General features: G+C 45.7%; 1 protein-coding gene across 1 annotated transcript in view; it reads right to left on the bottom strand.

Moving 5' to 3' along the window:
* Nucleotides 1-493: 493 nt before the first annotated feature.
* Nucleotides 494-12,750, bottom strand: part of LOC311224617 (FIGNL1-interacting regulator of recombination and mitosis-like) — a 31,641-nt gene continuing 19,384 nt past the window's right edge. The window contains exon 9 of the mRNA XM_084309658.1: nucleotides 494-615. Within this exon, the coding sequence (XP_084165784.1) occupies nucleotides 583-615 (33 nt within the window). The 3' untranslated portion in view covers nucleotides 494-582. The remainder of the gene's footprint in view (nucleotides 616-12,750) is intronic.

Genomic DNA, 12,750 nt, shown 5'->3' with positions numbered 1-12,750 from the left:
TTCACATTCGCTTTTAAACAGCTTTAATAATGTTTTAGATAATTATTTTATACCTGTGATGAATGATGGAGAATGACGTTCTTTATTCAGCCTTGCTCTGCTGGCAGCGTTGATTCTGCGCGTGCTTTGGACCCAAGACAAGACTATTGGACTTCTTCCTCTATCAGTAACAGGAGCGCAGGAGCGCCATCTACTGACCTGGAAGTCTAATAAGATAGTAGCATCTCATTCAAAAGTAAATTACTAGTAGTTGTGAATAATCTTAAAAAATTGGGGGTATGTGTTTTTGTGTAAAACTTCACATGGAGGCATTTTCGGAAATCTCTACAAATCCCTCATGTTTTATTCACAGTAGTTTTCCAGTGTTTAAATGTAATAGACAAAAACACACAGTCATGACCATTTAGTGAATGCCGACAAACAAATCACGCTGCTTGAACATTTAATTTACAATGTATTCACATTAATAGATATACATACAGTTAAGTTACAACAGACCCACACACACATCTTTTAAAATGACCCTGTTCTCATATAGGATATAATTAATTATTTTAAGAATAGCATCTGCAAGAAAGGACTTCATTTGACAGAATGGAAGATTCTGTGCGCCACCTAAAGAAAAAAAGAAAATAAATCAGTTCAGGGTTCCTACTTTTCCGTGACTGTTCCATATGACAAATAGCCAATGTCTATGTTCAGTTCATACATTTAACATTGAATAGTTGATTTGAATGTCCCAATATTTATTTTGAACAGCTCCAACAATCACTCGGGAAATATGTTATCTGGGTTGTTATTCCTTCAAAAAGATAAGATCTACCAGCAGTCAAGCTTGACATTTATTATTTGACCTTGTGAAAACAAGAGTATGAACACATTTCCAAAACTATTTGGACATGTATAATTTTCCATACATTGTTCAGGCCTGCAATTAGCCTAAATATGTATTTTCCAGCTTTTCCATGACCATGTGATTTCCTTTTGTTTCTCAATATATAAAAGAAATTGCACCAGGGGGCGGTCAGGTGGCGTAGCGGAGATTGCGTTCGTCACCAACGCTGGAGACGCTGGATTCTCCTGTTCGAATCCAGCTCCCGCCGTTGTCACCAGCTTGGCTGGTCGTTCACAATAATACAATTGGCAGTATTAGAGGGTGGGAAAGCTGGCGGGGTGGGTCCTGGTCGTTGTAAACAGCGACTCCTACAGTTCGGTCAGGGCGCCTGCTCAGCGTGGATAGGATCTAAGGGGGGTAGTGTGACCTTCCACACGTTACACCCTCTCAGTGAGAGTCTGCGCTGCCAGGTGAAAAGAAGCGGTTGATTGGCTAGACGTGTGTCGGAGGAAGCATGTGATAGCCTCCACTCTCCCAGACCGACTGTGGGGGGTAGGTGCGCAGCGACCAGGAAGCTTATTGCTTAATAACAGCGGAGCAGTGCTGCCGTTGCTTCCGCGTTTTCCCTGATTGGCTGCGACACGCCCCGCGGCAGACGCGGCAACCGCAGAGCGGAGCGGCAGAGCTCGGCAGAGCTTGCGGCATTATGTAACCGCCCTAATCCGCCATGATTTTCATTCGGCGCTCAGCTCACCTGGCAACGCAGCGGTCCTGCGGTCCTGCGGTTCATTGTTGACAAGTTCGAATCCCATCAATTTTTCTTTTTTTAACGTGATTTTTTTTTTAACATGTATTCTTTCGCCGGTTAAGGTTAGGCATGGTTAAGGTTAAGGTTAAGGTTAGGCATTGTTTCGGAGTTGGTTAAGGTTAGAACGGTTAAGTTTAGGCGCTGTTAAGGAGCTGGTTAAGGTTAGAGTTTGTCTTAGAGAATGGCAATATTCTTTCTATGGTTAAGGTTAAGGTTAGGCATGGTTAAGGTTAAGGTTAAGGTTAGGCATTGTTTCGGAGTTGGTTAAGGTTAGAACGGTTAAGTTTAGGCGCTGTTAAGGAGCTGGTTAAGGTTAGAGTTTGTCTTAGAGACAGCCTATTTCCGCACTGCCGCTCTCCCGCGTTGCCGCGGTCACATGGTCAAATTGTCACATTCTTGCACTGCTCCGCTGTTAAAAAGCAACACGCGACCAGGAAGGGGATTGGGAATTGGCATAACGACTAACATTGGGATGGGAGAAAATCGGAGGAAAAAGGAGGGGGGACAGTCATTTCAGCTGAATTGTGAGGACGTCCGACGGTTCTATGGGGTTAACACTAAAAACAATAAATACAATAAATAGGCACCAAGCTTATTTAGTTTCATTATTATTGAGTTATCGCACAGCAATCTATTCCCATGGAACTCGTACAAAGAACCTTTGGTCTAGTCATACATTTCACTATAGCTCCATCTCAGAAAATGGTTCCCAAGGTGGGAAGAGGGTTAGGGTTAGGCTTAGGATGATTCCAAGGGCCCAGCACTGGGGGGGGCCCATAAAATATATATATATATATATATATATATATATATATATATATATATATATATATATATATATATATGTATTATTGATGCTCTCATTGATACTATGTTTGTTTCTGAAGTGTGTGTGTGTGTGTGTGTGTGGGCGGACCTAGCACATTTGGCGCCCTAGGCGAGATTCACCACTTTTCCCTTTCTGGAGCGGTCCTAGAGTGGGATCAGTGGAGGTTGCCAGCAGGGGGCGGAGTGGCAGTGGTGGCAGGTGGAGCGGAGGAGAGAGGAAAGCAATGAGGAAGAGGGAGTTACCTGGGGGCGAAAGGACCAGGAAGCTCTTTTCGGCAGTGGACTTGACCGTGAACAGTCGCAGTCACAGCGGGCGTGTGCTCTGGAAGAGCCCCGTTGGAGAAGTTATGAGGAGAGCCCCGTTGGAACGAGCAACGGATGATGAGAAGTACTTGCTAGTTGACAGGTTATCCTAGAAGTACCAGCGATAGTGTGTTAGTAAGCGATACAGAACTAAGGACTAACGTCTAGAGTTAACGGGACTAACGTCTATAGTTAACCGGGTTATAGTAGTAAGTGTGCGGTGTATTAGCATGCTGCTAACGGCTCCGTCTGACTCCAGTAGACTACCGGGCGCGCGGCGCTGAAGACCGGTGGTATAGTCAGCCACGTTGCGTTAGTAGTACAACCGATATAGCAGGAGGGTGCATCCAGACCCGAAGCTTAGCTGTGTTTAGGGTAGCAACAGTATTAGCTCGCGCGACAGCAGCAAGCAACAGCCAGCAGTGGACGTCCCCCAGACGTTACAGAGGACGCCTCTTCCCACCAGCAGAGGTCGCCATCACAGCACGCTCCTCCAGCTAACCACTGCCCATGCTGTTCGCCCAGCCCGCTGGCTGTGCTCGCGGGATCGCCGACGCCATCTTGTCACCTGGACGAGAGGTGATAAGAGTGGGTCTGCCATCTTGGCTAAGTACTAACGGTACCTCGTGTATCAACATCAACGTCCATTCAAGTGAACGCTAACAACCAGTGTCTAAGGGGTACCCCAAACAATTTAAGCCGGCTTTAGTGTAGGTTTTATTTTGGTAACGTGGGCCCACATTTACTTGGTTTTCTTTTGGTATTTTGTTATTCTTGTTATTTGAATTCCCAATGTTTCTCTACTTTATGCCTGGGTCTCCCCTAGTACAAGCGGGGTGTTATTAATGTATTGAGCACGTGGTGCCTATGGTGGGAATAGTTTCCCCTACATTATCAGTGAGAGCACCCGGTGCCATGTATGAATAAATTGGAAGTATTATCTGTAACTGATAACCTGCCCAGGCTTCTATATAAAGTAGACCTTATTGGGAGCACTGTCTGTGTGTCTGTTTCTTCCATTTGCTATTCTAACCCCTGGGTAAATATTGTGACTGCATAATTATTTAACCCTTACACCCCATTCACAGAATAGCATTTGAAGGGTCTATACAGGTGGTCAAGGAAGGGTACTGCTTAAAGGGAAGCCCAATAATACTATTGAACTGACAGTCACTGGGTGTGGGAGGGCTGTCGGAGGTACTGGGGGAAGTGAGAGTGTGTGGGGAGCTACTGCTGACCGCCTTGGAAGGCGAGGGAGACCAGAGTACCAGTCCCCAGGTTAGTAAATCCTGGGCCCCATCCACTCCTGCTGCGAGCCCTCCAGAACGACGTTCCGGGCCAAAGACGGGGGTACATATAGGTCCAATTCTATAGTATCCTACTACCCAGTGTCTGTGTACTACTACTCCCACAAGCAGGGATAATCCACCCTTCTACAATTGCATTCAGATAAACTCCAGATTGGTTAATTATATGATATTGTGTACCCACAAAAAGCTAAAACAAAAGGCCGGCTGTCACAAAACAGTCACATCTAGAGACCTCAAAACCTACTCTAGCGAGGCCTTTAACCTAGAACTGGAGAGCCTGGACTGGTCAGAAGAGCTCAGTGGTACACTAGTTGAAGAAACATGGTTTGGTTCCAAATGATCAACAATACTAAACAACATGGCCCCCCTAAAAACCACCAGGGTAAAAAATGCCCAAATCTCTGAAGAAATGAGTAGATAATAAATTAGGACCCTGATCTTCAGTGAATTGACCATATTCACACGGCAGCCATTCTGCTCTTATGTCATGCTCAGGTTGAGATTCCTTTCCACCCTGTTCCCACAGGTGGTCGCAGGGTGGAAAGGAATCTCAACCATGACATAAGAGCAAAATGGCCGGTGTGAATATGGTCCAATGGCCTCTTCTGATCTAGTTCTTACTGTGCCATACTACTGGCATAACCATCTGGATGGACACCGTGACTTGTTCAAAACGTGATGAGGATTGGTTTTATGGGAGGATGGCACTTTGAATGAATGTGAAATAGAGATCGAAATAATTTATTTGTAGCTTTCAGGTTGCTGGTGAAATAAAGGTTTTATCATATCAAACATGGCCTCGTTATTATATATTTTCTGGTTCCGTTTGACAGAAATTTTCCAGCTGACCCAGACACGTTGTCAACGTTTCTCACTCCTACCACTATGGTCGTACAAGATGAGCAGTATTTGTCTTGCACGATGCGAAAAGCTTCCATCCGAACTCCAATGTGGGTGTCAATGGTAGAACAATGGGGGAGTTTATTACTAACGTCCTGAAATTCATCCTGGTTTACCAGCATCAATGAATTGAGAAGGACCAGGGCCCTCATTCATCAACGTGGACGTAGAATATGTTCTATTTCCACACGTAAGCACGGAATGTAGAACTAGTGTACGCACAGGGAAGTCGGGATTCATCACACGGTGCGTACGCAGGCTCTACGCTCCTCCGTAGAACTTTGTTCTACCGTCAATGCTCGTGCATGATTATCCATATATGGTCATGAAAGTGAGGAAACCCCCCCCATGGGATGTGAAATAATGGACTGACCCGAGCGGTACTCCGAGAAACTCCACGGAGAATTCACTGCTGTCGAACCAAGAAGACACTATCGCGTATTATGGGATAAATAAAAGGCGGATTTGTAAACGGTGATGTCAGATATCAACGGCTCCCTAAGACCATTGCTGCAATTCTGCCTGGACAGCTCAAAATACTAATAAAGACCGTTCGTTGACCACTGTTTGGCGTTGGTTGTCTGTCATTATAACCGTGCTGTAATATGAATGCCTTTATTAGTTGTGTTCGATTGGCTATATGATTTTTAGAGGCATCTATTTTGTTGTCGGCTAATAAAGACCGCGCTGGAATATGACTGCCTTTTCCTGTGTTGTTTGATTAATACCCAGGGATTAAAGTTCTCCTCAATTTGATTCCAAATCGCGATGGATCTCCCGTCAATTTTCTACCTGCTGCATATGATTTCTAGAGGCATACTACAATCCATTTTGATGTCAGTATTGGGTAGCCTACATAAACAATAATACGAGAGCTATACAAGAACAATGAATCTTACTGCCATGTATGATGTAGCAGGTACGCCATGTGTAGCCTGCCTATATGTGATCAATACAAACATGAACTTGAATTCCATCATGTCTGTGTGCGGGTCACTGCGGGAACTCACAAGGCTGTTGTCACAATGTAAATAAGAACGTGCACTGAAAAGTTACAGTATGTAGTTGGTTGATCATTTGTATGACAGTCAGTAAACCCTTGCAAAAAGTATCAGTTTTATTTAATGAATTGAAAACATTCAGCATCGCCTTCCTCCCGGCATCCAGCAATAACATGTATCAGGCAAATGCGCATTGCAACATTGACTGAGTGGAATCCCTTTCTATTCACACAACTGCATTTGTGATGGAGCTTTGACAGCTACAGTAACAGTCTATTGGTCGATCCATCTCCAATATCACGATGGACCGTGCCGCGGTGGCAAAGACCCGAGGGTGGAGAGGATCTTGAATGAATTCCATCATCATATATATATGTTGTGTGTCTGTCCACTATGTTTGTTACTTTGTTATTCCCCCCCCCCTATCTATGTAAAGCGACCTTGGGTCTCTTGAAAGGCGCTATATAAAATGAAGCTATTATTATTATTGTTATTATTATTATTATCATCACATCTGTGCGGGAGCTCACAAATAGACTGTTAGTCTCAGTGAAGTTTCAACGGAGGTCATCTATTCTAACCAACAAATTGAAGTAGAAAGCATTTCGTGACCAATCTTATTTGGAAACATGACACACAAAATAATTTGCTTTTTATTTGAAACAATATCTAATCGCGTTTGGAGGTTGGTGTTTTGCGTCTGCCCCCCCGTGCCAAACAAGCAGGCCAACCTCTTGTTCGCGTGTGAGCCCGTTATAATTACACTACTGTCGCTATTTTACAATGAACTATAATGAATTACGGGTCATACAGAAGTTGAACACTAATGCACGGAAGCTTATTTCCGCCTTGAAACTAATGCAGGACTGAGGAGTGCTTATGCGTAGTAACGATATTCTACCACTGGGCGCGAGGTACGCCAGGTCCGACCTGTGCGTAGATGTAAGCACGGAGTCAAGTTCAAATCGAAATTGATGAATCCCACTCTTTGCTTAGAAATGATCGTACGCACAGGGTAAGCACAGATCTGTGCGTAGAACACGTTGATGAATGAGGGCCCTGGTGAGGATGGCTACAGTAGTTTACATGGTCTACAGTCCCTGGCCTGTATTTATGTTTGGCTGTGCTTCTTTCAACCCAACAATCAATTTGTAATTGTTGTGGTATATGGGCACATTGAGAAAATGACTTCAGTATAAAAAAAAAGGTAAAGTTTAATAAACAATTTGCAGTCGAGAACTAATGATAAACCATACTAATAAAAAGATAAACGCAAATGTCAAAAATGGTAACGGTATATACACACACAAGGAAAGTAAAGAGAGTCCAAGCTGCTAGCTGGTGGTGGGTTGGACCGTAGAGCTGCTAGCTGGTGGTGGGTTGGACCATAGAGCTGCTAGCTGGTGGTGGGTTGGACCGTAGAGCTGCTAGCTGGTTGGACCGTAGAGCTGCTAGCTGGTGGTGGGTTGGACCATAGAGCTGCTAGCTGGTGGTGGGTTGGACCATAGAGCTGCTAGCTGGTGGTGGGTTGGACCATAGAGCTGCTAGCTGGTGGTGGGTTGGACCGTAGAGCTGCTAGCTGGTTGGACCGTAGAGCTGCTAGCTGGTGGTGGGTTGGACCATAGAGCTGCTAGCTGGTGGTGGGTTGGACCGTAGAGCTGCTAGCTGGTGGTGGGTTGGACCATAGAGCTGCTAGCTGGTGGTGGGTTGGACCGTAGAGCTGCTAGCTGGTGGTGGGTTGGACCGTAGAGCTGCTAGCTGGTGGTGGGTTGGACCGTAGAGCTGCTAGCTGGTGGTGGGTTGGACCATAGAGCTGCTAGCTGGTGGTGGGTTGGACCGTAGAGCTGCTAGCTGCTAGCTGGTTGGACCGTAGAGCTGCTAGCTGGTGGTGGGTTGGACCGTAGAGCTGCTAGCTGGTTGGACCGTAGAGCTGCTAGCTGGTGGTGGGTTGGACCGTAGAGCTGCTAGCTGGTGGTGGGTTGGACCGTAGAGCTGCTAGCTGGTGGTGGGTTGGACCGTAGAGCTGCTAGCTGGTGGTGGGTTGGACCGTAGAGCTGCTAGCTGGTTGGACCGTAGAGCTGCTAGCTGGTGGTGGGTTGGACCGTAGAGCTGCTAGCTGGTGGTGGGTTGGACCGTGAAGCTGCTAGCTGGTGGTGGGTTGGACCGTAGAGCTGCTAGCTGGTGGTGGGTTGGACCGTAGAGCTGCTAGCTGGTGGTGGGTTGGACCGTAGAGCTGCTAGCTGGTGGTGGGTTGGACCATAGAGCTGCTAGCTGGTGGTGGGTTGGACCGTAGAGCTGCTAGCTGGTTGGACCGTAGAGCTGCTAGCTGGTGGTGGGTTGGACCGTAGAGCTGCTAGCTGGTGGTGGGTTGGACCGTAGAGCTGCTAGCTGGTTGGACCGTAGAGCTGCTAGCTGGTGGTGGGTTGGACCGTAGAGCTGCTAGCTGGTGGTGGGTTGGACCGTGAAGCTGCTAGCTGGTGGTGGGTTGGACCGTAGAGCTGCTAGCTGGTGGTGGGTTGGACCGTAGAGCTGCTAGCTGGTGGTGGGTTGGACCGTAGAGCTGCTAGCTGGTGGTGGGTTGGACCGTGAAGCTGCTAGCTGGTGGTGGGTTGGACCGTAGAGCTGCTAGCTGGTGGTGGGTTGGACCGTAGAGCTGCTAGCTGGTGGTGGGTTGGACCATAGAGCTGCTAGCTGGTGGTGGGTTGGACCGTAGAGCTGCTAGCTGGTGGTGGGTTGGACCGTAGAGCTGCTAGCTGGTTGGACCATAGAGCTGCTAGCTGGTGGTGGGTTGGACCGTAGAGCTGCTAGCTGGTGGTGGGTTGGACCGTAGAGCTGCTAGCTGGTGGTGGGTTGGACCGTAGAGCTGCTAGCTGGTGGTGGGTTGGACCGTAGAGCTGCTAGCTGGTTGGACCGTAGAGCTGCTAGCTGGTGGTGGGTTGGACCATAGAGCTGCTAGCTGGTGGTGGGTTGGACCATAGAGCTGCTAGCTGGTGGTGGGTTGGACCGTAGAGCTGCTAGCTGGTGGTGGGTTGGACCGTAGAGCTGCTAGCTGGTGGTGGGTTGGACCGTAGAGCTGCTAGCTGCTAGCTGGTTGGACCGTAGAGCTGCTAGCTGGTGGTGGGTTGGACCGTAGAGCTGCTAGCTGGTGGTGGGTTGGACCGTAGAGCTGCTAGCTGGTGGTGGGTTGGACCGTAGAGCTGCTAGCTGCTAGCTGGTTGGACCGTAGAGCTGCTAGCTGGTGGTGGGTTGGACCGTAGAGCTGCTAGCTGGTGGTGGGTTGGACCGTAGAGCTGCTAGCTGGTGGTGGGTTGGACCGTAGAGCTGCTAGCTGGTGGTGGGTTGGACCGTAGAGCTGCTAGCTGGTTGGACCGTAGAGCTGCTAGCTGGTGGTGGGTTGGACCGTAGAGCTGCTAGCTGGTGGTGGGTTGGACCGTAGAGCTGCTAGCTGGTTGGACCGTAGAGCTGCTAGCTGGTGGTGGGTTGGACCGTAGAGCTGCTAGCTGGTTGGACCATAGAGCTGCTAGCTGGTGGTGGGTTGGACCGTGCTGATCTGGGAGATTAGAGTCTGCAGCTCCAGTAGTCTAGATGCCAGCCATGGTGGAGGTGGGACCATTGTGTTGGTGCTGCTCTCAGTGAGAGCCTGTAGGGCCTTCAGAGCGCTCTCAGCTGTCTCGACGTAGCGCCTGTACTCCTCCTCCACACTGGTCTCCTGGCGAGCTCTTTTCAAACATTTTTACATTTAGTCATTTAGCTGACGCTTTTATCCAAAGCGACTTACAAGTTCTGTACGACAAGCCATCAGGAAGAGCACAACTCTATCAGCTGAGTAACAATGTTCATCAAAGTGTTGAGTGCTACAGTGTAGGTTAGTATATTAGGACAAGTGCATGACAGTATGGTTAGTTAGGGTTAGATTTTTTTTGGCTGCAAGGGAGACATGTATTGTTATCATCACAAGACATGAGAAATCATCCATCTTTCCTTGGAAGTAACTGCTTACTGTCACAACTAAGGCATAGTCGATGAATTTGGTATCTGATGATACCAAAAGTCATTCTTAAAAGACTTTGAATTCCATCAAGCGATGGTTTCATCAGGTTTTACTCGTAAAACATTTATTTTTACATTTGATTTCCCATATAGATAGTATTTCAACTCTTTACTGTGGTCAAATTATATTCTAGTATTACACTAGTATTCTAGTGTAGGGATGCACCGATCCGACTTTTTCAGTCCCGATACCTGGGCTTTGGGTATCGGCCGATACTGAGTACCGATCCACATTCAATGAAGAGACTGGGATCATTCTTTTGTGCAAGGCAACATCACGACTTTCCTAACTTAGTGAAACAAAATGTAACAAATTAACAGATATAAATGTACTGAATTGTTCATTATTAAAATTAAATAACAAAAAAAGAAGTATAATAATAATAATTATAATTTTTTTTATTTATTATTATTATTATTTTTATAATAGTCTCCAATACCCGATCTAGCTATTTTAGTCATATCGGGGCCGATATCCGATATCAATATCGGAGCATCCCTATTCTAGTGTGAAGCAACGTCATTCATTCATCTGAGGGGGCGACAGTGGCTCAGAAGCTAGAGCAGTCGTCTGGTAATTGGGAGGTTCCCGGTTCGATTCCCACTCCTCCTGGGCAGCGTGTCGAAGTGTCCTTGAGCAACTACACTTAGCTCCTGATAAGGAGGTTGGCAGCACCCTACATGGTTGCCTCCGCCATCGGTGTGTGAATGTGAGGAACATAATTATAAAGCGCTTTGGATAAAAGCACTATATATAAATGCACCATTTAGTATGGAATTTCAATACTCAAGGTATTGCACACAATTCAGAATCACAATAGTATTGTGATACTATCTTATGAGGAGCTCCTAATATTTACCTGCTTGGAAGGTGCTATATCTGAGATTTATATAGCAATAAAGAACTATTTGCTAAGTAAAGACATAGTGGAATAATGGTGTCACACTCCCAGACCATGTGTCACCAGAGGAGCCATATCTTCCAGTTAAAGGAGCTGTAATAGCAGATTCAGCCACTAGATGGCAGTAGAGCACTGGCATCTCAGACCAAAACAAAGGGCGCATGCAGTCTATGCTTCTATGCTTTGGGTGGATTATATGCTTCAAAAGGTCAGTTGTAGATTAACACTTTGATCGCCATGGTTAAAATTCATAATTTACCATCCTTCGCCATCTCTATTTGTCTATGGAGAAGTTCCCCTTCTTTGCAGGGCTATAACTTTTTAAATTGTATTGCTAAATTGACATTATCATGGCCCATTCACGGTCCTATATGTATTGTTCAGGGTGTATCAATGTTATACTTTTTCATTCACATATTCATACTAAAATACGGTCTAAAGTATAAGTATGTTTTTATCGTTTTCTGCAGCTTTCTTCAGAACGTGATTTATAGCCCTAAATGCATTATATGCATGATGAAATACAGTTTGATAGCGATCTGTGCCAATAAAAAATTTCAACTGCACGTAGTTCTAGAAGTTACTACGTATCATCTGATGATGACCGGATGGGCGGGGGGTCGTTTATAATTCCGTGGGCAGCGTTAGATGATTCATCCAGTGTGGGTCATATGGTCATCATAGCAGTTTATATGGAACACGTTAGAATATAACGCTGCAACTCACCGTGGCTTCCTCACGCCGCTGGCAGATGAGCGTGGAACAGAATTTTTTCTATTATGGGATGGAGAAATGCCCGATCCATTTCCAGGTTGTATAATAGTATATACGTCCAAATCATGTTGTTTTTTCGAGTTATTTGCACCGATCGATGTTCACTGTGTCAAGATGGAGTCTCTCTAACGATAGCGAGTGCCCGGACGACATATGGATGAACACTTCCGGTTCGATGAGTCATTTCCTGTTGGCGATCTGCCGATCGGCCACCAGATGGCGCTCTTGAACCGCTAGAGAGTTGAGTGGAGCTTTGCAGTACATCTCAGGGCCCCGGAGGGGAAATATGATTTCGATCACAGATTTTTGAAATATTGATATCAAAGACGAGTTACGGCGTCTTCGGCAGAATGAGCATGGCTAGGAATGACGTCTAAACACGTCATCTGCGATTAAAGTGTTAAATATGAATCAACATCCAGCAATTGTGTGTCCTATTTCCCGCATAAAATGTTGTCTGAAACATTTTAGGTAAAAAAAAATAAAGATATTTGATGAGTAAACAAGCCGCCGTTTTCTTTTTGAAAACGGAGCTGAGAAACGGGGACCAATCAACTAGCAGCACGTTTATCTAATCAGGTGTAGCGAGGGGATACATGCACGCATACATGCATATACTAAACAAGCACACGCAGCCAGCTCAGCTACCGAAACAGAACAAAGAAGAACAGAGACGCTGGAATAACAACAAACACACACACAGAGGGAGTGTGACTTCATTCGCTGCTCAGGACACCATTACTCCACTATGTTTTTACATAGCATATAGTTCTTTATTGCTATATAAATCTCAGATATAGCACCTTCCAATCAGGAAAATATTAGGAGCTCCTTGTAAGATAGTATCACAATACTATTGTGATTCTGAATTGTGTGCAATACCTTGAGTATTGAAATTCCATACTATAATATAATTTGACCACAGTAAAGAGTTGAAATACTATTTATATGGGCAATAAAATGTCAAAATAATTTATATTTTTACTCATGAGTCAAACTTCATGAAACCATTACTAAATGGAATTCAAAGTATTTTAAG

Source organism: Notolepis coatsorum (assembly GCF_963971535.1).
Source record: "Notolepis coatsorum genome assembly, chromosome: 3".
Taxonomy (NCBI): domain Eukaryota; kingdom Metazoa; phylum Chordata; class Actinopteri; order Aulopiformes; family Paralepididae; genus Notolepis; species Notolepis coatsorum.
This window is presented reverse-complemented; position numbering and strand designations above follow the sequence as displayed.